The sequence below is a fragment of the Rhipicephalus microplus genome, chromosome 1 (genome assembly GCF_043290135.1).
Source record: "Rhipicephalus microplus isolate Deutch F79 chromosome 1, USDA_Rmic, whole genome shotgun sequence".
Classification (NCBI taxonomy): Eukaryota; Metazoa; Arthropoda; class Arachnida; order Ixodida; family Ixodidae; genus Rhipicephalus; species Rhipicephalus microplus.
The window spans coordinates 82,696,365-82,721,398 of NC_134700.1; the positions used below are offsets into that span (position 1 = coordinate 82,696,365).

General features: G+C 47.4%; 1 protein-coding gene across 1 annotated transcript in view; it reads right to left on the reverse strand.

Moving 5' to 3' along the window:
* The window catches only part of LOC142765475 (putative peptidoglycan muropeptide transporter SLC46), a 236,615-nt gene extending 218,103 nt beyond the window's left edge, over positions 1-18,512 (reverse strand). The window contains exon 1 of the mRNA XM_075866516.1: positions 17,828-18,512. Within this exon, the coding sequence (XP_075722631.1) occupies positions 17,828-18,512 (685 nt within the window). The remainder of the gene's footprint in view (positions 1-17,827) is intronic.
* Between the last annotated feature and the right edge of the window lie 6,522 nt (positions 18,513-25,034).

Sequence of the window (25,034 nt, forward strand, 5' to 3'; positions counted from 1 at the left end):
AGAGTTGCGGGAACATGGCAGCGGGCCGTTCAGCGAAGGGCGTGTTCTCCGGGTTACCAATGTAGCGGCGAGAGAAGAGGAGACGTGAGAAGACGTCGAAGGCGGCCGATGGGGCCGTGCCGATCTCGCCACTTTATTGCAGGCCTGAAGCGGAGCCACGTCGGCTACCATCGTCCGCCACGCCAGGCGTATCAGCTCGTTCTAATTCTCGCGCAGCTCGAGCTCGCGCCAGCTGCGCGAGAGACGCGGCGCGGTGATGAAAAAAAATGACGATGGTGATGATGGTGGTGGTGGTGGTGATGGTGGTCATGCGCCAGTATCTGCGGCTGGGTGAACGTCGGTATCTGCACCCGGGATTGGTGCTGGTCTGTCTGGAACGCACCAAGTGTGGGCTGGGGCAGCATGGTCTGCGTGGGCAGCATGGCCTGTAGCTGTTGCAGCGTCAGTGGCTGTCCCGGGACTATGGTAAATGAGGGGGGCGACATCATGCGTGGCAGTGCCAGAAAGATGTTGGGCCTTGGCCCCAGGTTCTGTGGGATAACAAGCGTCGGGGTGCCAGGTGGTCTTGGTTGTCCCCCATGGGACCTGGGCCCCGTCTGAGGTCCCAGGGTCAGGCCCGTGGCATGGGGTGGCCGCAGGGCCAGCTGGACCCCCTGTATCTGTCCCAGAGAGCTCTGGGTCTGCCCCAGTGTGCCTTGTATCAGAATCGGGCTGTGGCCCAGGCCTGGAATGTACTGGTTCAGCAGGAAAGTGCCGTGCGCAGGTCCAGCCGGAAACATGCCCGGCTGCGCTGCCGCGGGGTTCCCGATGAGCAGCGGACTCCCCGTGTTGAGCCCCATCGCGGCTCCGCGCTGCACCGTGGTCGCAGGCTGCGGCGCCGGTACAGGCGCGGGCCGCGGTGTGGCCTTGTGCTGGGCCGCCCGGGGAGACTGGGACCGGGTGGTAGCCGCTGCCGAAGGCGTCGTCACGTTCGCGCTGCCACTCGACAGCTTGGGCAGGATCTGTGGCTGTTTCGGCTGGATGAGCCGGGGGGCACCAGAGGTGCGAGGACTGGGGCTGGCCGAAACCACCTGTGCGACGCCGGGTCTCGACGCAGGTGCCTGCTGCGGCGCCACGGGCAGAGGGGCGACGGTGGCAGTTGCTTTGGTGGTTGCCGGTGTCGACGCCGACGATGAGGGCAGGCTCTGGCTCCGCGAAGACACGGCGCTGGGGCCCGTCATAGACCACGAAACAGAGACAGGCACAGGGGCGGGGAGCGGGGACGCCGAGGGTGGTCGGCTGCTGGCCGGGGAGGTGCGAGTGGAATGTGGCGAGGCACCCGGCAGGCCATTGCTGGCACCAGTGGCAGGTGGTGGACCGGCAGGGGGCACCGTCGAGGAGCTGACCAGCAGCTGCGGCGAGGAGGAGGCCGAGACGTCTGAGCTGGTGGTCGCGGAAACGGCGAGGGCCACGGTGTCACGTGCCGTCGCTTGCTCTGCGTGCGCTTGCGTGCGTACCTTGCTCTGCGACGCCGGGAAAACCTGCCTGGTGCGGGTAAACGGAAGCGGATGGTATGTGTTGCCGCTGCGGGCGAGCACCGCAGTGCAGAGGGCATCGTAAGGCTGCGGGCTGGTGCTTGAAGTGGCAGCGAGATGGCGCAACTCTACCGGTAGGGCGTCGAGAAGAATGGCGTGCATCAGCAGCTGGTCCGTGACGCCATTCACCGCAAGAACGGCGTCGAGTTGCATAAACCATACCTTTGGGTAGGTCGATTGGAACGGCGGCACTGGCGGGCAGAGTTGCGGGAACATGGCAGCGGGCCGTTCGGCGAAGGGCGTGTTCTCCGGGTCACCAATGTAGCGGCGAGAGAAGAGGAGACGTGAGAAGACGTCGAAGGCAGCCGATGGGGCCGTGCCGATCTCGCCACTTTATTGCAGGCCTGAAGCGGAGCCACGTCGGCTACCAGCATCCGCCACGCCAGGCGTGTCAGCTCGTTCTCATTCTCGCGCAGCTCGAGCTCGCGCCAGCTGCGCGAGACACGCGGCGCGGTGATGGAAAAAATGACGATGGTGCTGATGGCGCTACACCATCAAAGAGAGGGTAACAGCTGACAAGAAGGTTGCAGTAGGGGCGTTCCCAGGACGCAAGCTGGAAGCAGTCATGAGGCAAGCGAGCGCGAAACTCAAAACTACAGCTGATAGACGAAACCTCGTGATAATTTCAAGGTGGTTTAAACTATGTCTTAAATGAAGATACAGCATGACTAGCAACTACACTGGCGAAAGGCGTCGATGACATGCGCGTCACTTCTCCTGAGGTACAGGTAGCGATGTGCACGATACCGTAGGTACCGGTGCGTGATAGCAACCTGCAAAGAGCGGTTGTCAACGCAAACCAAGAGATATGGCTGATGAGTCGAGAGAAAGGCTTTGAGGTGGTGGAAATAAAGAGAGAGGTGCATAGGTGGGGTGGTTTTCAACGAGACAGAATTCACTTCGATGGGCGGCTAGGTCATGAGGCGGGTTGGTGACTTCCAGGACGCGCAGTAGCTTTTTTTAGGGGGGGGGGGGGGCAAGCGGGCCATTCAGAGGTTCAAGATAGCTAGTAACGAGGAAAACAACCAGGGAGACTCTTTGACAGGTGGTATGGACAGATACGATTCCAAAGTGGCACCAGTATCTAAGATAGGTAGAGTCCGGGGCAGAAATAGACGTAGCCACGAGCACCGACCCAATTCAGACATAGGGTATATTAACATGCAGGGTGGTAGGAACAGGCTGAAGTGGGAAGAGATAGAAGAACAGCTAAGAGAGGTGAGGCCGACGGTATACGGTTTTACAGAAACACATCTCTGGAACATGGAAAAACCTCTTAACAATGCAGACTACGCGTGGGAATATTGTAATAAAACAGAAGGCAGCAGAAAGGGGGGTGGTATTGCGGCATTGATTCATAAAAGTACAGACTGGCAAAGGGTCAAGCAGGAGTGCAAGGAACATTTATGAATAAAAGGGAAAGTGGCAGGGCAAATGACACTCCTTGGTTTCGTGTACTTGTGGATGGGAGCAAAGGCCAGAGAGGAAAACCAGGCAATCGTAGAGTGTATATCAAAGGACATTCAGGAGTTAGGAGGAGAGTGCGAGATAATTATACTAGGAGATATGAATGCACACATAGAAGATATAGATGGGTATAACGACCCAACAGGTAAAATGATCATGGATATGTGTGAAAGGCTGGATTTGATCATTTGTACAGTACCGAGAAGTGTGAAGGGCAAAAATATGGGAGGCAGGAAGGCTGCAGTCGACGATAGATTACGCACTGATGTCACATAGGATGTATGATAAGCTCAGGGGAATGCACATAGATGAAGGTGGCTCCAGAAGTCTGGGTAGTGATCACAAACGTATCAAGCTAAGTTTTGGATGAGCAGTGAAATAGAAAGGAGACAAGATGAGCAACTACAGAAAAATTTTTATTCAGAAAGGCGAATTGAAATAGCCACTAAACAAATTGAGAAAATAATCACTGAGGATAATAAAACAGTGTGGACATACACGAATATAATTAGACTGTTTGAGCTAGAGCATGCTAAGGCACGTGACAAGTCACCCCGGAAAAAAAGACACCAACCCAAAAGTTGGTGGGATAAGGAAGTTAAGAAAGCCATAGCAAAACGTCAAGAAGCCTCTAGGGTACACAGACATGCTAAGCAGCGGGGTGAACCGACAGATGATGTTGAAAAAAATGGGAAATCTTTCTAAGCTGTAGAAGGAATGTATCCCTTCTGATCAATGAAAAGATTAGAAGATAGGGAGCTCAGTGGCTGGCAGAAGTACATAAAAAAGATAGAAAGGCAGCTGCGAAATATTGGAACCATCTAAACTCCCTAAGAAATAAGACGAGCCTAGAGCAGAAGTTTATAACTACAGCTCAAGGTGCTAGGCTAGAAGGGGATGAAGATATTGAATATATAGGAACAAGGGTGACAGAAAAAATTTCAACAAAGAAGTGCTTTATGCACCACAATAGACAAGGATGATTCAAGTGGCGCAATGGCTCCATTTTTAAAACGAGAGTGGGAAAGGGCTGAGAAGAGGGTTCCAAGTAGTACATCAACAGGCCCAGATGGCATTACAATTATGCTGATAAAGACATTAGGTCCGAAGTCTAAACAGACTTTGAGAGAGGCAGTGAGCAGAACAATAATCGATGGTGAAGTCCCTGATGGATGGAAACTTAGCAGAATGAGCATGATCTATAAAGGAAAGGGGGACAAAGCTAACATAAACAACTACCGTTCTATAACAGTGACATCAGTGGTCTACAGGCTGGCGATGCAGATTATAAAGGAAAGACTTCAGGCATGGATAGAGGATGAGGGGGTGCTGGGGGAACTGCAGAATGGTTTTCGGAAACACAGGAGGTTGGAAGACAATCTGTTCTCACTTACGCTGTGCATCGAAATAGCAGAAAAGGAACACAGGCCCCTGTGGCTGGCATTTTTGGATATCAAGGGAGCGTACGATAGCGTGGTTCAAGAGGAATTGTGTTGAATACTGGACGCACTAGGCGGGGAAGATGTAGTTACTAATTTTTAAAGGAGATCTATAAAAGGAACAAGGCAGTTATAAAGTGCGGAAAACAGGTATCTAAGCCCACAGAGGTGAAACGGGGGCTTAGGCACGGGTGTCCTCTGTCACCCTTCTTATTCATGATGTACATACAAGGATTAGAGGCCAAATCAGAGGGAAGTGGACTGGGCTTCAACCTTTCTTTTGTCAAACAAAGAAAACTCATTGAACAGGCACTACCAACATTAATGTACGCAGATGATATAGTGCTAATGGCCGACAACAAGGGAGATTTGCGGAGATTGGTGGACATCTGCGGTAATGAGGGAGATAAGTTAGATTTCAGATTCAGTAAGGAAAAATCAGCAGTCATGATTTTTAATGACAATGAAGGTAGTGAGCTTAGAATACAGGAGGTCACGCTGAAATAACAGATAAATACAAATATCTGGCCGTATCGATAAGCAATGGGGCCGAGTACCTAAGGGAACACAAAATATACGAGTCGTCTAAAGGTAACAGGAATTCAGCGGTAATGAAAAACAGGGCACTGTGGAATTACAATAGGTACGACGTTCTGAGAGGAATATGGAAAGGGGTCATGGTTCCTGGTCTGACGTTCTGCAATGCGGTCTTTTGCATGAGATCCGAAGTTCAAGCAAGATTAGAAATTAAGCAACGTGGAATAGGTAGGCTTGCCTTAGGAGCTCACGGGAATACACCAAATCAGGGAGTACAAGGTGATATGGAATGGACATCATTTGAGGGCAGGGAAGCTAGCAGCAAGATAAAATTTGAGAAGCGATTGAGAAAAATTGGGGAGGAGCGTTGGGCTAGGAATGTATTCAGCTACTCGTACATAAAGAATTTCGATACAAAATGGCGGAAGCGTATCAAAACATTGACTGGTAAATACTTGGAAAACAGCAGGGGGCCAAACCAAAAAGAATTATCGGTTAAGAAGAAGGTGAAGGAAGCTGAGACCGATATTTGGAGAATTGGCATGAATAAGAAGTCCGCACTAGAGATCTATCAAACTTTTAAGCAGGAAATAGCCAAGGAAAGGGTGTATGATAATACTCGGGGTAGTTCTCTACTGTTTGAGACCAGGACAGGAGTATTGCGAGCAAAGACATATCGGACCAAATACGAAGGGGCAGACATAGTATGCAGTGCGTGTGGAGAGGAAGAAGAAACTGCCAAACACTTGATAATGTTCTGTATAGGGCTTCACTCTGTAGTTCAGGTTGATGGCGCAGAGTTTTTCAAAAGACTAGAGTTTAGGGACAGTGAGGGCAAAATACACATTAAGCGGGTAGAATTAACTAGAAGGAGGTTATCTGATTGGTGGCTAAAGTCAAGGCACGAGTGAAAATTGAACCCTTCGCTGCAAAGTAAGAATCCTCAACCTCACTATTTAAGGAAAAAAATAAATCTAGTCTTTGGTTCGTTAGGTATTACGGCTTGGTGGCGCTAGCCACCGCCCGATCTAAAGAGTACAGCCATATTCATCCATCCATCCATCCATCCATCCAGTTGACCGGTGACGTGCATTAAACGACACAGTATGGACCACTGTACTTGGGTGGAAACTTTTGGGAGAGGCCGTCGGACTGGAATGGAACCGAAAGCCATACAAATGAGCCTACGGAGAAGCTGTGAGCAGGCTTGTCTTGGTCAAGTCGTTCTTTTTGGAGACCCTGTCCGACGGACGTAAATGAACGCGCTAATTGGCGGCACTCTTCGGCACACTGAACAAGTTCGGAGGCTGGGCGGTAGGGTCAAGAGGAGCCTTGTCGACGTGCTGTGTTGTTAAAGCGCCGAGAGTCGTGTGACGATCTTTGCATGGTGTCGCTGTGAACGAGAGGGTGGTGGCGGCACAAGCGAGCCACATGTCCTACGTAACCGCAAGAATAGCAAATCGGGCCGTTGTCTGCGGTGCGCCACGGATTCAGAAACGCCGCAACCGGCCGGCTGAACGGAACTAGTGACGACCGAGCAGGGACCGGTGAGGTAGCGTAAGTGGGTTGTCGAGGTGCTCTGACTGCTACGACTTGCGCATATGTCAAGGGTGCAGCCTCCAGACGTTGTGAACGAGCGAAATGCAAAGCGTCAGCTACCTCATCTTGTATGACGTGCCTTATGGCCGGGGCCAGATGATCTGGGGCCAGAGGATGCATTTGGGCTGGCTCGGGCGAGCTCGATAAAATGGAGAGCTGCCGAGCGACCTCCTCACAAACTAACTGCTTCATGCGAGCCAACATGTCGTTCTGGTCTCCGACAGTCAAGGCCGCAATCGAGTCGCGTTGTTCCAGAGAGCGCCGTGTTTGGGCGCGTTGCTTGCGCAATTCGTCAAAACTCTGGCACAAGTTGATGAGATCGGCTATGGTTTGTGGGTCCTTGGCTAACAACATTTGAAGTGCGTCATCGCATATGCCCTTGAGGATTTGTTTGATTTTATCGGCTATGAGCATCGCTGGGTTTACCCGTTTGCACAAGTCAACAACGTCTTCAATGTAGCTGGTAAAGGTCTCTCCTGGCTGTTGAGCGCGCTCACGAAGTCGTTGTTCTGCGTGGAGTTTTCGCACAGCAGGGCGGTCGAAGACTTGCGAAAAGGAGGTCTTGAATGAATCCCAGCTGGCAATGTCGGCTTCGTGGTTGCGCAACCAGAGACTAGCGACGCCTGACAAGTAAAAGCTTACATAGGTGAGTTTAGCCGCATCGTCCCACTTGTTCGCTGAGCTAACCTTGTGGTAAGTAGCCAGCCACTCCTCAAAGTCTTGGCCGTCAGTGCCGTTGAAGATCGGTGGGTGACGCACTGGCCACACGCCGGGAGATGTAGAGGCGGGAACTTGCGAGGTACCTTGGGTGGAGGGTTCTTCGAGCATCGCTAGCACTGTAGGTAAAGTGCGACTTTGTAGTTCCAGCTTCGAAGACTGCCCAGCACTTCCACCAAATTATAAAGGGGTTTATTGACTAAATCCAACTGCCTGGTTGAAGGGGCGTCAGTCAGTGTGACGTGCTCGGCTCTTCATCGTAGTCGTCTTCCAGGTGCTCCGGCTAGATACTGCCTCTCTCCCTCTTTACCACTACATCTTTTTCTTCAAGGGACCCCTGCGTGGCCCAGGCGGTGATATCGTCCGCATACATTGTGTTATGGATGCCATCGATGCTCTGGAGCTCATGTGCCAGGGCAACCGTAGCTACATTAAAGAGTAGCGGTGAAATCACTGAGCCCTGGGGGGTGCCCTTGTTTGGAACACTGATAACATGTGATCACATAGAGCTGAGACTGACTGTGGCAGTGTGGTCTGACGGAAGGGCCTGAACATAACTGCTGACGTGCTGCCCACAATGAAGGGCCTTGACGCCCTCAAGTATGGCCTGGTGGCTAACATTATCAAATCCACCTTTAATGTCTAGAGTCAAGACAATGTTTTCTCCTTGCTGGGGGGCGTGATCAATTAATTATTTTAAGTGTAGCTGTACATCCTCTGTTGAAATATGTACCCGGAACCCGCACATTGAGTGCGGGGAAAAGTCATTGTCCACGAGATAATCTTGCAGGCGGTTATTGATGACGCGCTGCAAAAGTTTACCCAGGAAAGAAGTGAGGGATATTGGTCGGAGGCTTTCGATCTGAGGTTTTTTGCCCAGCTTCAGTACCATTATGAACTCCGCGTGCTTCTATTCAAGGGCGAACGTGCCACGTTGCCATTGATCATTCAAAAACGCCGTGATTTTTTTGTATGGCGCTGTCGTTGAGGTTCCTGATAAAGGGTTAGGTGATTTCATCTGCCCCAGCAGCTGTGTTGTGGTTGCTGCTGCGAATAGCTGCATAAACTTCGTCCATCGTTATTGGTCGGCTGCAAGTGTGTTTGGCACGTGTACAATACGCAGCCTGTGATGGGGTTGGGTGGAAATCGCCAAAGCATTTGCGTCGGACTTGATCCAGCAGCTTATCGTCTGTACCCTCAAAGTCGTGTTTGAAGCACATCACTAACTTAATCGTCTCATTTTTCGTCCGAGTGGGGTCCATCAAAGCACGAAAAATATACCACGTGTGGGCTGTGCCCATTGAGCCTCGCAGAGAGTCGTTGAGCTGGGCCCAAATGAGTCGCACTGATTCTGCAGCGTACTGGTTTGCTGAGTGATGAGTGCTGCGATCCTTAGCTTGAGGCGTCAATCATGTGTTTGCGTCTTCCGTCTGTGGATGAGGCTCTTTCGGGCTTCCCACAGTTGTAGTAGATGACCATCCACTTGCGGCAGTGCAGGTGTTCTGTTAATGATAGTGGTCTGACGCTTTTGAATTTTTTTTAGGTTGGGTGCACCAGTCATGGCTGTCGAGTGAATGTTGACTCTCACGACGAAAGGCGATCCAGTTTGTGATGCGTGCTTGTCCAATGTACCGACGCACTGCACTCTCTGTAACTTTTGTGCAGAGTATTAAGTGGTCGCTACACAAGGATTCCTGTAGGTTTTCTGAGCTACAGATTGCACTGACACGTGTGAAAGTGAGATCGGGGCAAGTGTTCCTGCACACACTGTTGCGAATCCGGGTAGGAAACATGGGATCCGTAAGCAGTTCAAGCTGAAAAGTTTCAGTGGCAGCCGCAGCTTGTTTACCTTTAACATCGGAACGGTTGTAACCCCATCGGTTGTCGAGACCATTGAAGTGCCCGAGCAGGAAGAGTTCCTTTCCCTGGCATAATATTCAGGCACCTAGAACGGGGGCATGCAAACAATTGGCTTTTTGCTTTGGGGTGCTATATACATTAACAACGATGACACTGTGCTTTTCTCCTTTCGTTTTTTGCCTGGGAATTAGCTCCACAAACACATGGTCTATGTTGGTGTCTGCGATGTTGTCTAGGCCAACTGCAGTCTGCGGTTTGTTAATCAGGATGCCCGCTCTACGTTCAATCTTACTAGTAGAGGACTCATAACTTGAAAATATGGGTGACGTTCTACGCTCCTGAAGCACTATGACATCTGGCCGAGCAAGGTGTGTGTCATTGTACTGTTGGAGGAGGCTCCGTTTTCTGCGGAATCCGTGGCAGTTCTACAGCCAAACTTTTAAATGTTCGCCAATAGGTGGGGCTCTGCTGCCCGTGGTTATTTCGATGTGTAGAAAGGCGTGGGCATCGGAATCTAGGCTTGCGATGCTGATCTTGGAGTGACAGTGAGGTCGCCGGGTTTCGATGCAATGGTGGCGAGGATTTCAAATGCATGCGATTCCACTTCTAGTCTATGGTAACCTTTACCTGTCATGGCGTGCGAGCTACGATTGGCCCTCTTCCTGCGAACATTTTCGCCTGTTTAAGCAATTTCGGCCTCGAGGCGTGTCTCGTACAGCCTAGGCGTTAACCAAACTGTGTTAAGACTGCACTGAATTGTTGCAACAACTGCTGCGCGAGCGTTGAGGGCATTTTGCGTATCTCTTCACGTATGACTGGGGTACCCTAAGCAGCAGGAATTGATAGCGCCATTTTAGGGGTTTTCTGTCTCTCGAAGGTGGTTAGGGCGGGTTTTTCGGGAGAGTCGGGTGGTGATCCAAGACGTGCCATTAGGGCACGGAATTTAGAACTGTCCCTCACTTGACGCGCCCTGATCGCTGCCAGCTTTTGTTTGAGCTTTATGTCTTCTGCGAGAAGTTATTCGTATGTGGTGGACAAGGTATTGAGAGGAGCGAAGGGAGGAGGATCTACATTTGCTGACCAGCTCACCTTATTGTCGGCGCTGGCTGATTGAGTGGGATCGGGCTTCTCAGCAGGTTTTCTGAGCGTGTGCTGGGACTGTTGATGTGGGGGGGGGGGGTGTTGTTGTTTGCTTTGCTTTTTTGCTGCTGCTGCTGCTGCCGCCACCGACACCGCTGCTGCAGCTGCTGCTGCTGCTGCTGGGCCAGGTTCAACAGAAGGGAGGGGTGTGAAGGACGGCGACCTCCAGCGAGAGTGGGAGTGGCTGCATGAGGTCACGTTTTCCTTGCTGAACCACCAGCGTTTGGGAGTTGGTGGGCTACGATGGGGGTCACGGCCCCTGGCTGGTGCTACTAGTTGAGGAGGTGGCCCTGGGCGCGGGGCCTCCAGTCTCTGAGAGCATTCTTTGGCGCCCGTTAAGCGGGCATCCCCACACGTGTGACATATGGGAGCACAGGGGTTACCGTCAACGGGGTCGACCATACCACGCTGTCAACACACGCGAGCGCTCGCCATGGGGCATACGTCTGAGCGGTGCCCCGGTTGTAGGCAGACTTGACAGGCTTGCTGTGGCGGCTTGTGCGGGTGGCAGGCCACCTCCCCCGCTAATGCATTAAATATTGGAACAGAAGGCGGCCCTCAAAAGTGATCACGGCAGCTTTGGTAGCATCAAGCATTCGTGCACTTTGCACTGTCACTCGCTGAGTGCACACGCGGAGGTTGACGGTGAGTTCTTCCGCATTTGTGCCGGGGTCTATCTCATGAGTATATCACCGCAAGGTGCCCTCGGGGGCCGCCACATACGTATTGAATTCGTAGGTCTTCTCAAGCGTGAGGGTTGTGATCCGACAGAGAATTTCAGCCGTCTCAACATGTGGCGTCTGGCAATATGATGTTCGAGCCGAACCGAGTACGTGTATTGAAGTGGTCGCCTGTACAATGTTGTTGAGAATTGCCCGCCCCCGCTACGGCCCGGGAGATTCAATGCATATTGAAGTTCCGAATGGCCAGGCCCTTTTTCGGGCGCATGATGATCTTTAAGTCCGTGAGTGGAAGTGGCGACGGTGTCCGTTGTAGCTGGTGCGGCTTTGTTACGGGTGGTGTTCGCGCTGGTGCGACGCCGGCCCTGCGTCTACCTGCGCAGTAAGCACGCTCGCAGCCGCGGCAGCCATGGCGTTGACGTGGCTTGGCGGAGTGCTTGCAGGAACACCTGGCTGCATCCAGGTCGCGGGTTCGAATCCCGGCTGCGACGGCTGCATTTCCGATGGAGGCGGAAATGTAGGTCCGTGTGCTCAGATTTGGGTGCACGTTAAAGAACCCCAGGTGGCCGAAATTTCCGGAGCCTTCCACTACGGCGTCTCTCATAATCATATGGTGGTTTTGGGACGTTAAATCCCACATATGAATCAATCAATCAATCACCTGGCTGCATCAATTCCTTTCGAGCTTTGTCAAAATTTTTCTGGTGTTAATGCTGACGACGGAAAATTGCCAGTTTCCAGTTTTCGTCAATGTCGCTCGCTAGTCCCGGGCGATGCAGACGATATATCTCCGCTTGCTGAGGTGAGCTCGTCAAGGTCGAGAGCGTCCGTGTTAACCTGCGTGTCGTTGGGGCTGAATGCAGGTTGCACGCATATGGTAGTGGTCACGTCGGCAGTTGGCGTAGTGTTAGCGTCCATATTGTTGTGGAAGGGGTCGCGCCGTCAGGCCAAGTCACCCGCAAGCGCACAGTCACCCGTAAGTCACCCGTAAGGGCACAGGCGTGCTGGGTCGCCGCTTAGGCCTAGCGGTGCAGCACTCACATGGGTTCTTCTGAAGGCGACAGAGAAGGATGGAGATGCCCTACAGATTTGGGAAGGGTTTGCGGCTCCCAGGACAGTTAAAACTTGATGATCCGACAGAGCGCTGGCGACGATATTGCGGTAATCTGCTCAAGAGAGTACACGTTCGGCGAGAGTAGACCTCCTTTAAGCCGGCACAGCGTCCACCAAGTGGACGATATTGCAAAGAAGACTCTGGCAAGAAAAGCCACAGTGGTAGGTGTCGGAAGTTTTAAAAACCAGCCACAGCGGGCAGTTCTGGATTTCGCGGTCATGAGTTTCACCGATGGTCGGACTGCTGAGCTGCCAAAGCGATTTGTAGTCACTGCAAGAAGCGCGGCCACTTTGCGGTGGTGTGCCGCTCAAAGAAGCGGCACCAACTTAGCATGGCTCGAGCACACCAGGCTGCACATTGAGAGTGTGTTCAACTCAAGAAACACGGCGAGCAAGGATTGTATCGGAAAGAACTCATCGCTCTGAGATCGCTATCAACGACGACTTTCTTTGCGGCAGAAGCCTACTGGTGCATACTTCTCTGCGCATGCTCGTCACTGATTCACGATGGGAACCTCCGAGTGAACCACTGTCGCGCTATTGTCAAGGGGGCTTTTTGGTGGTGGATCATGGGAAAACATATCGTCACGGGGTGTGACGTCGATGAAGGCAGGGTCTATAGGTCAAAGATGACACCATTTATTTGGGCCGAGCTTGTGATCAGGGCCGAGCTTGTGAACATTAGAATTCAATCAACCAAAGGAACAAGCAGGATTTCGAACAGGCTACTCAACAATTGACCACATTCATACTATCAATCAGGTAATAGAGAAATGCTCAGAGTATAACCAACCACTATACATAGCCTTCATTGATTACGAGAAGGCGTTTGATTCAGTAGAAATATCAGCCGTCATGCAAACACTGCGGAATCAGGGCGTAGATGAAGTATATATAAACATTCTGGAAGAAATCTACAGGGGATCAACTGCTACCATAGTGCTTCATAAAGAAAGCAACAGAATACCAATCAAGAAGGGTGTAAGGCAGGGGGACACAATTTCCCCAACGCTATTTACCGCGTGCTTACAGGAGGTTTTCAGAAGCCTAGAATGGGAACAGTTAGGGATAAGAGTCAATGGAGAATACCTTAGTAACCTGCGCTTCGCCGATGACATTGTATTGCTGAGTAACTCGGGGGACGAATTGCAACTCATGATTACGGAGTTAGACAAGGAGAGCAGAAAGGTGGGTCTTAAAATTAATCTGCAGAAAACGAAAGTAATGTACAACAACCTCGGCAAGGAGCAGCGCTTCGAGATAGGTAATAGTGCACTTGAAGTTGTAAAAGACTATGTCTACTTAGGGCAGGTAATAACCGCAGAGCCGAACCACGAGATTGAAGTAACTAGAAGAATAAGAATGGGGTGGAGCACATTCGGCAAGCACTCTCAAATTACGACAGGTAGATTGCCACTATCCCTCAAGAGGAAGGTATATAACAGCTGTATCTTGCCGGTACTTAGCTACGGAGCAGAAACCTGGAGACTTACAAAGAGGGTTCAGCTTAAATTAAGGACGACGCAGCGAGCAATGGAAAGAAAAATGGTAGGTGTAACCTTAAGAGACAAGAAGAAAGCAGAGTGGATTAGGGAACAAACGGGGGTTAAGGATATCATAGCTGAAATCAAGATGAAGAAATGGACATGGGCAGGGCGTGTAGCGCGTAGACAGGATAACCGCTGGTCATTAAGGGTAACTGACTGGATTCCCAGAGAAGGGAAGCGGGTTAGGGGGAGACAGAAGGTTAGGTGGGCAGATGAGATTAAGAAGTTTGCGGGTATAAATTGGCAGCAGCAAGCACAGGACCGGGTTAACTGGCGGAACATGGGAGAGGCCTTTGTCTTGCAGTGGACGTAGTCAGGCTGATGATGATGATGATGATGTGATCAGGGAGCGAAAAGTCAATATAGAGTGATACACACTGGTACCCATAGCGGTGAACAGAGCGTCAGCTGTCGATATACTGACAAGTGGGGAAGCGCTTCGGTATTAATACAAGTGCTATCAAATATTCTATCAGTAATGCTAGCAGCCACGTAAGTTCTACGGTAATCTGTTATGTTCTCGAAGGGGGCGTAATCTTAACAAAATAATCTTCTGCAGTACCGAAGCTTCTAGAGCACTGCAGGCGCAGTTTCCGCTGAAAAAACTGACAGTGAAACAGGCGGTAACAAAACTTGAGGAGCGAAAGTGGCATACAGTGTAGCAAATTTAGCTATTTTGTAGCTAGATCTAGCTACTTTAAGAAATTGCTAGCTGCCAAAAATTTAGTTTAACTACGAGTAGCTAATTTTGTTTTTTATCGAAAATTACCTCCAAGTCTATCTATTTTATCTAACTTCAGCAGTAGCGTTATCACATTTGGAAGAATTACTTCTACAGGAAATTTGTTCAAGGAAGTCATGGGGGACAAAAAAGTCACCCTTTCTACCAAATGAACTGTCGATTTTTGTCTGTTTTATTTCCTTTCGATTTGCAATGATATGTGGGACCAAAAAACAGAAGAGACACGAGCTTGTTCAGTGATTGGCTGCAGAAATAGGCAGAACAGCATCATAATAAGCGGGGAAATATTATGCTATACAAATGAGAGATATTGTCGAACAGTTACATACACCCAAGAATATTGACCTTTATCAGAACAGCTTCATACTGGTGCTGCCCTTTTACAAACTTCGCGGGCAACTCTTTCCTGCGTTTCTTTAACCTTATGCTATTGCACATTCTAATTCTTTTTCCTGTGCTGTATATGCTTACGCTCAATTTTTCACACTCGGAACCAGCTAGCATAATAATATTTCATGAATGAAGGAGATGAATCTCATGAATATGATGGGAGATTGAAGATACATTCCCTTCTGTGACACAGAAGTATCAAGCAAAAAAAAATGTTTGACGCAGTTATGAGCAGAGTTTTGATATTTCCCTAAAAGCTTGACCTGATCATGGTTCACTTGCACGCACTTTCACTCGCAGGTATCTTCGTGATAAACTAACTAAAACAACAAAAGTTGTTATTACAGCTCGAACGCGTTGTCCTATTCGGTTTTTTCCTCAGTAGTGGTCATTCATAAGTAATTCGAAAAAAATATATTCAGTCTTCAATTATGAATTATCGATTCCCATTTTCGTATATTTGCACGCCCCTACTGTTCACAATATTCTGTGCATATGCAGCTTCTCTTTGATGAGGGCGGAAATATGGACCCTTCTCTAAAAGCCACACCTGCCCTAAATTATTAAAGCACACTGATAAAAATTTTATTTCCTTCATGTTTTTGCGTAATTGTGTGCAAGAAAATGTCGATTGCTACTTATATTTGAACTGCAAGATAACACAACTGTTAGTAAATTCATAGCGTTTCTAGAATATGGCTAAAAGTGTTCGAAAAGTTAATTTAGCGACTTTTTTGGCCGCTTGGTAAATTTTTAGGCCACTTCTAGCAACTTTTACGCTGCCACCTAGCTATTTTTATTCTCCAACATTTGGCAACACTGGAAGAAGTAGTTTTTGGGCCTCTCATTTTTCGCAGTGTAGGCGCCAGCCACTGTTTCAAAAGGCAATGTGCCCCGCCGCGGTGGTCTAGTGGCTAAGGTACTCGGCTACTGACCCGCAGGCCGCGGGATTGAATCCGGCTGCGGCGGCTGCATTTCCAATGGAGGCGGCAATGTTGTGGGCCCGTGTGCTCAGATTTAGGTGCACGTTAAAGAACACCAGGTGGTTGGAATTTCCGGAGCCCTCCACTGCGGCGTCTCTCATATACATATGGTGGTTTTGGGACGTTAAACCCCACATACCAATCAATCAATCAATCAATCAATCAATCAATCAATCAATCAATCAATCAAAAGCCAATGTTTCTCATGTCATATCCCAACGAAGGCACTAAAATCATAAATGAGGCGACAACAATCGCTTGACGTAGCTGCATCAGTAGATCATTCTTAGGAGCAAAAAGAATTGGTGTATTTGAAATGTCCCGCACGTGGTGCTCCAAATGATCACTTGGTTTCTTGTAGCCTCTCAGTTTTCTTTCGCTTCTGTTTTTGGATGAGCATGTGTTCTTATCTTTTCTTCTGTAATAGATATAAATGTGCGCTTTAGCAATAATAAATCAGTTGAACGTCTGCGCTGGTTTCCGTTTTTTTTTCTGTGTGCGTAGTCTAAATGGTTGCGCTTAGCAGTTTAATAGTAGCTGAGTAAACTGATCGTGTACTATCGGCTTCAAATGAAACCCGAAAAGTGGAGCGCGTGTTTCAAGCATTAGAAACAGTATAGTGCGTGCCGTGCAGTCATTACCGATGACAGACGTGCACATCCGGTGTAGCCGCACTACGCGATCCACCTAAAGTGCGTTATCTCCGTTTCTGCTCTAGTTTTCATATGGTGAAAATGACAGAAATCGTGGGCGTGCCGAGCACTTTTGATTGTATCACATGCGATTCCTTGCTTTTACTGCAGCGTCGCAGTGCAATGAGGGTCTTGGAACGATACAACAAAAAGAGAAATATAATCGGTTTGCGGTTGATTTTTCAAACAATTGTCGTATCTCGTTCGCCAGCGCTGCTTCACCTACACCCTTCTTTCACAGAACGACCCGAAAAGGCTTCATTTTAACTGGAAACGCCGAGTGTTTCTTCGGAAGAGAGCGTGCAAATTGTTTCGCTTTGCCGGCATGAAGTGAAACAGCGTGAAATTGCCAGCATAATGAACCAACCTTTTTCTACTATAAATAGAATTTGCCAGGCATTCCGGGATGATTGACTCTGTGATGACAAACCGTGCTACAATACTCGCCCTCAGTTGCAGTAGTTTAACCTCGGATTTAGAAAAAAATTTGTTCCTTTCAAATAGCAAACCTGGAACGCAAGCAGAAATATTGCACTATATAGGGATCGTGCAGTGCTGCCACACTGGATGCGCGGGCCTGTCTGTGTCAATGACTCGTGGACGGAGCACACTGTGCCATTGATAAGGCTTGTGCCACGCGCTCCGCTCTTCGCGTTTCATTTGATGCCGGTAGTACGTACTTCGTCGGTTTGACAATATATGTCCCAATATTGTAAGCATTTAGACAGCAGAACAGACGTCCAAAGGCTCGCCAGAACACGATGTCGCGATATGCTCACTTGTTCTTGCTTGCGAGTGGGAACGGTTCAAAAAAACTGAAAATTTTTTTCTACTCGCAGTTTGTATGACGCGTTTTCTATTTTTATGAAGCCTGGTGTGGTAGAAGAAACTTTCTGGGCATAATACGGGCGTGAATAAGGGCTGAGCGTTACCTATGCTGAAGCTCGCGAGGCTCAGCCCGGCACGGGCCCTAAATGATAATCCTTTTCCCGATCCCAGCATGACCTGTGGGCCAGTTCCGCACTTTCGGGACAGCCGTAGACCGTGCGGTTCCCTAACAAGAATAATACACACGATACCTACTGTTTGGCTTGTACAACGCATATGCTACACTGCTTCGAGCATAAAGTCCTTTTCAAGTCCTTTCAACTTTCTCAAATGCACACTGCCCTATCCCCCCCCCCCCCCCCTGAATATTCTAGCGGCAACTGCAGTATTGCAAGTATTGCTTTCTCTAGATGATTAGTAGCTACGCGTTCCGGTGATTAAAATTTCGCTAGCCACTTCATCTGATGGGCATGGTGATAGTATGCTAGTACACGTGGTATTCAAAGTTAATTTACTTACTCACATAGAACAGAACTTCGTTGGTGGCCACCCCTGTGCTGATGCCCTGAAGGATGCCGCAGCAGATGCCTATGCAGGCGATGGTGCAGTCCGAGAGACGCAGAAGTAGGTTGGCCATCACCACGAAGACGGACACGCTCACCATTCGGAAGAGCAGGAAGCCGGAATTTATGTCCGAGTACTTGCTCACGTCCCAATCGTACATCTTTTTGGCGTAGAAAAAGTTTATGCCTCGGGTGCCTTCCGACACGAACAGAATGGTACACATAGAGCTCATCAGCAGCAAGATCTGTGCACGGCCACGGTTGGGCCTGCTGCGTACGCATACGAGAAGGCCGTCGACGAAGTTCCGCAGTTGCATGAGGTCACGAAGCATCGCTTGCCATGGGTTCCGTTCTGCTTCTGCAGGGTTCTTGAGCATGACGACGACCCACGCCAGTGACACCAGTAGCAGGCCAGCCGAGACTATGAACACCGGCAGGTAGCCCCCAGCGCGAAAAATCTGGCCAGCCATGAACTGACCGAAGGCAAGCCCGACCATGGCTGACATGAGAATAATGAGGAACTGGAGAGTTCGCATGCTGCCAGAAGTGTTGAGTGATGCGTTACTGCACACAGCGGTGAGCACGCATACGAGGCCCCCGCTAAAGCCATTGGGCAGGCTACACAGCACGTTTACGTACATGGGGGCGTGCATATTCACCACGGTGTAGATGGTGCCCAAGTCTTGCAGGATGCCACCCACTGTGGCCAAGAAAATTGGCAGCTTGTGGCCGTACCTTCACCAGACGAGAAAATTTGATGTGTTACAACTAGTGGCTTCAAGAAAATATATCTAGCCAAAAATTTAAAGAACACAGGATACGGAGAAGACAAGAAAGTGGCTAGACTACCAACCATTTAAACCAACTAGCCCAACAACGAGTGTTATTACAACTAGTGGAGTTCAACAACACGTCATACGTGGCTAAAATAGACCAACCATGCCCATGGTAAATTCTTTCCTAATGGGAACAAACACTCCAGTGGTCCCAGTTCTGTCTCCTGAAAGTGTGCACAATCGCTTAGGACCTCTATCGGGCTGCACTGCCGAGACTTCTTAACTATTACTTCAATATCAAACAACTCGTTTAAAGAACTTAATTTTTATGGATCTTCTAATAAATCAAAAAGTCACAGCTTTGCGAGAAAGGCGAAGCAATGAGCGCGATAGCAACAAATTCGAAGGTCACGCGCACAATGGCGAGCCCATGAAAACGTGCTGCGCGTTCCTCACGCACAAATGCCGCGCAAAATTCACTACATGTACAGATGAACACGAACAAGCGACTCACTTGTTGTATCATAATATGGAGCTCAAAATGTCATTTTAAATTTTACCCGTAATACTACCACTAGCTCCACGTCACTGGGCGTATGTATAACAAGCCTAAATAGTAGCGATCACACTGCAGGCGCAATATGCACAGACCTAAGTAATCACCTACCTAATTATATTTCTACAGAAAGCCTGTTGCGTAAAAATAAACACCCAAATGTCTCTGGGTTTAGGTGTATCAATGACGATTCTCTGCTTAAATTTGCTGATTTGATTGAACAGACAGACTGGTCACCTGTGTATGTGCAATGCAGTCCAGATAGCACATATGATATTTTCATAGCTATCTTCCTAGATACTGCTTTTCCAATACAACAAATCAGGACACGAAAGGCTAAGAATAGAAAACCATGGATCAACGATGACCTCTTAAAGCGCATCAAACACAAAAATGAGCTTTTTTACAGATTTATTGCTACTAGAGATGTTGAAATATTGCGCAAATTCAAGCAATTCCGTAACAAGCTAAATAGTGACACTAGAAAGGCTAAACTTGACTATTATGGAGCCATCTTCTCGCGCATAAAATCAGAACCAGCAAAAATATGGAAGCAAGTAAATTCTTTAACTGGAAGAACAATAGCATCAAGTACACCTAAGCAAGTAAAAGCTGGTGATATCATTCTAGAGGGCACAGGATTGACGAATGCATTCAACCAATACTTTGTAAATGTGGCTGTGAGTGATGAAAAGGCAACGCAATATAACAACAAGGCAAGCGTTTCCCTGAATTCTCTCGTACTACACGAAGTATTACCGGATGAAGTCTACCGGTATATAAAAGAACTAAAAACGAACGTTACAAGTGGTTATGATGACGTAAAGGCAGCTGCAGTTAAGGTCGTCGCATCTGTACTTAGCCCTGTATTGGCATATATTATAAATTATTCCTTTTTGACTGGAAGCTTCCCGAAAAAACTTAAGGTGGCCAAGGTTACACCCATCCACAAAGGTGGCAACACCCGTGACTTAACTATCGTCTTATATCTGTGTTGCCTGTATTCTAAAAAAATTATGAGAAATGTATAAATACGCGCCTCGTGAAATATCTTGAGAAATATAATGATTGATTTGTGGGGTTTGACGTCCCAAAACCACCATATGTATATGAGAGACGCCGTAGTGGAGGGCTCCGGAAATCTCGACCACCTAGGGTTCTTTAACATGCACCCAAATCTCAGCACACGGGCCTACAACATTTCCGCCTCCATCGGAAACTGAGAAATATAATATCTTATCACCGCATCAATATAGATTTCGCAAAAATAGGACCACAGAAGAGGCACTAATTAGCGTAAAAAGTCGCATAATCAAAAACATTGAAGGTAAAATGTACACGCTAGGAGTCTTTCTTGATTTGCGCAAAACATTCGATTCAGTTTATCATGAAATTATACTGCTGAAATGAAACCGCTATGAAATTCGCGGAGTAGTCTCCGACTTGTTTAAAAGCTATTTATCATCGAGATATCAATTTGTTAGCATAGGCAGTGAACGGTCGAATATTTGAACATAAAAAAGGAGTTCCTCAGGGCTCCATTTTAGGCCCCATGCTTTTTCTTCTATATAAAAATGATATTACAGAGGTTCAGTATACACCCGAAATAAAAATGTTCGCTGACGACACAAGTATATTTTTTACAGGCTCCCATTCAGGAAGTAGAAGGTTCAACAAATCTATACCTCTCAAAACTCTCAAGCTGGCTAACAAAACACAAATTAAAATTTAAAACACGGAAAGCCAAATTTATTATATTCAGACCTATAAACAAGCGTATAAACGATAATATAATCATTTCGTTCAGCGATCAGCGACTAGAACAAGTCAGTACACAAAAATTTCTCGGAGTCCGGTTTCACAAGCACCTGTCATGGACGCCTCACGTTAATTGTCTCTTAACAGATCTAGCTCGTTCGGTGGGGTGTTTGAGTGAAATCGCTTTCCTCCTTCCATCAAGGTTATTTAAATCGCTGTTCTACTCCAAACTTTTATATAGATTGTTAGTATAGGGAACAACAACTAAGAGTAATTATGATAGATTAACAGTATTACAGAAGCGCGTGCTTCGTATCATAGAAAAATATAAAGATCCTCCTAGGGACCTAGACACTGAAACACTTTTTCTCAAACACAAAATTCTGCCTGTTAGAAAAGTTTGTAATTTTAAGCTGATGCAACATGTTCATAAACAGAAACTACAGGATTCCTACCCGCGAACTATATCAACTAAATATGGCTTCAGAAAAATTCCCCAGAAAACTAAGAAAACACGCACGAATTACGGAAAGCAGGACATTAACTACAAAGTTATTCAGTTGCTAAACCTTCACGAATCGAATATAGATTTTACACTGATATCTAAACCATTTAAATTTGAACTTAAATCACTTCTTTTTTCATCTGACGTCATTGTAGACCCATAGTCATTTACACGTAGGAGTAATGGTACGCTCTCTTTCTATGTATTTTTATGATTGTTCCCTGTGATTGAAAATGGGATTGGCTCCAACAATGTATGGAACGAAGCGTATCTTGAAATGTGTGCTTTTGTTTGCATATGCCAAAAATGCATCTTCTGAATGTTTGATTATTTTGATTATATAAATAAAATATATTATGCCATGCCAGTATCTTCTACCGATTAAATATGTAACCGGTGTATACAGTTGTATGCTGCTGATGTGTAAATGTATATGTCACTGATGCAGACTGTTTTTTGGTTAATAGGCGGTGAGAGCTCGTCAGGCTTTTAGCCTTTAGTCTTTGCCTCCCGCAGGAAAAAACTTTGGTATTTTTTTCTCCTGCAAATAAACAATCTTGAATGTTGAACCTCGCTGTTTCTTAAAAGCGCGCCCTTCTCGCAAACGGAGACGGCGCAACGATTGTAGTGACATTTGTGCGCCCGGTAACTACAACAGAATCTGTCCGGGGAAAGCTCGAGGCCAGCCAAGACGTATGATTGCCCCCACCTCGAGATAAGCGCGGGTGTTAGCGCCCACCCTGCTTGGTCTCCGCTGGGCAAAGTACGCGTGGGGGATGAGAGTGCGCACCGCCACGTCGTGATGTTGTGGCGACGTGCGCTCATTGCACCATTTTGCTGATAATGCTGAAATTATCATAGTTCCCCCAAGATACCCGTCACCAGTGGTAAGTAGTAGACATAAATGGCAGGCTGTTTGAACGTTGAAGGAAGTGCTATTGCATTGCTCAGGGGTTAACGCCTCGCACTCACACTTCAGAAGTCCCATGGTCGATTCCGCGTGCCGGTGTCTTTTTCTCATATATTTTTCTTTTTCGCGTTTTTATATACGCAGATACGTATACATATACAGTGAGTGACGGCGACGCAGGCGGCAAAATTCAGCAGAAAGTGTTCATATAATTGCTACTACAACAAAATAAATGTTAAAAGGACAAAGTGCATGCTTTTATATCCTAAGAATAACAATATAGATTACATTATGAAACTGCATTATGGTGATTCTCAGGAAGATCTAGTAGATAATCATTCAATTTTAGGCGTTACTTTTCAATCAAATTTATCTTGGTCCCGACAAGTTAACACTGAATTTACTGATAAATGTTCCGAAGGCATTCGGAATGTAGAACCGTTTACCTAACTTACAACCAAGCTAAAGAGGAAATTATATTTTTGAATATTCCATTCTCATTTTAGTTATCGTTTGTATATATGGGAACAGAAATTAAGACCGATAATAAGAAACATTTCTCATTACGAAGGAAGACAGTTAGACTAGTTCACTCGGGATATAATATAGACTCACCGAAGCTAGCTCATGTTGAAGTATAAGATTTCGCATTTCTACTTCCTTGACAAGATGAAATTGTCGAAGTACATATATTGTGAAGTATCGGTAGACTGGGCCTCGATCACCCATCCCTATCTAAACAGCAACACTGGTCATGGTGTACTTAAAACATGCATATTCCTTGAAAGAACTCGTACGAACTATCGGATGCAGGCAACTCATTCTGACGTCAAGAGATTACGTATTGAGCACCCTAAAATAAGTGAAATGACGTGATCAGGCACCAACTCTAAAGAAGTTTAAATTGAAAAAGCGTTCATTGATTACATCTAGGATAACTTGATAATTAAGAGGGCTCACCAGCTCCAAGGCAACTCAGATTTCAACTTTTTGTGTTCATAGATGGCAGGAGTTACCATAAAAAAGGTGAGAAGTTCGAGCACGCTCTAGGTGTCTAAATCTCACCAGGACACCGAAATTTCACTCCGCATGTAAGAGAGGCGCTGCTGAGAACTTGCCCGGGACTACTTGATAACGCATTGACCACTTTGCCTGAGAACATTCCAATTTTTTCTGCCTGAACCGTAGCAAAGGATAACGCGGGGTCAAAACTATTTACGGCCTAGCGATCCTCCAACTTCTCGCTCTTGTCACACCGCACCTGTAGCTCAACAATGCTAATTATGTTCCTTGACAGCTGTCTGAAGCTTATTGTGAGAGGCTGTCGCACATTTTCAGCAGATTTTTAAACAAGATGCAAGAAGGTTATATTTGCTTCCTCGGGCTATGGGGACCAGGATCAGCGCCTTCAGTATTGGTATGCAGAATGCATGGTGGACGAGGTCACTGCTCAGAACACCCTTAGCTCTGCGAATTGACCCTGACAGGGGGCTGGTACTTGTTATTTACCTGCCATAGCAGTATTGTAAGCACGAAGCGATTGATTCCACCGGTAAAATTTTATTTGCACTCGAATAGGCGGCAGACGACCGGAACGGCTTTCTGAAGTAAGCTGAGCTAGCAGCTCGTCGGCCGAGGTCAGTGTGCAGCGAAAATGGGTATCTTTAAAAGGCACTGAAAATAACCAGAGTTCATTCCTGTTTACAACTGCACTGATCAATCAAGTTACAGGGTGATATACAATCGAGAAATTACTACAGTGCATTCGACTTCCATTTTCGTTCACTACAAATAAGCTATATAGTGTGTGGCGCGGAGCAAACTTACACATTTCAAATTGTTGATGGAATCGTTAATGGCGATAGTAAATAAAACAATTGGTCCTATTATTAGGCACCAAACTTTTCCCTGCTTTTATATATAATATATGCCTACTTAAAATGTTACTTCATTGAACACAAACAGGTGAAGCTAAGAAATGTAGAATGGGCTTGAATTCTACAGCTTTCCATGTATTGTAGTCATCGCGATCAGAATGTGAAAGCAGATAACTGGATGTCGGAATAAGCTAATAAACTCATTTTAAAATTAATAAAATAAACTTATTTTAAAAAGGATGTTCTCATCAAAGTCGAATGCCCATACTCGGTGGGGAACCTTACTCCATCAGAAGTGGCCCGGGCAAAAAAAAGTGCTGCACAGAAATTGAGGACGGCAAAGTGCAGCTAAGGTCAAATAGTAATGAGTGATGCCAAGTACAAGGCCAGGCAAGTATCACTCGCCGTGAAAAGGCCTCGTTCGGGGTGTGGACAAAAAAAGTGCCGCCATATCCACGAAGTGAATGATGATGAGTGGGCGAAGCTCCGGAGGTAAACCTGGTAAACCATGAATCCTCTGTACATTTTGCCCACTCGATTTCATTACATCGCTCCCCCTAGCGTACTAAATCGCGCACTAAATCGAACGATTGCCTTCAACCAATGACACGCGCCATATGTGACATCATTCCTATTTTATAAGATCTCGCGTCTTTCATCAACTACAAGTACCGCTTTCTAGTTTATAACATCTTGCATCTTTTCATCATCAGCTACAAGTACCACCATCTAGTAAACACTACAAGAACTAAACGAGAGGTGGCTACATACAGGAGACGGT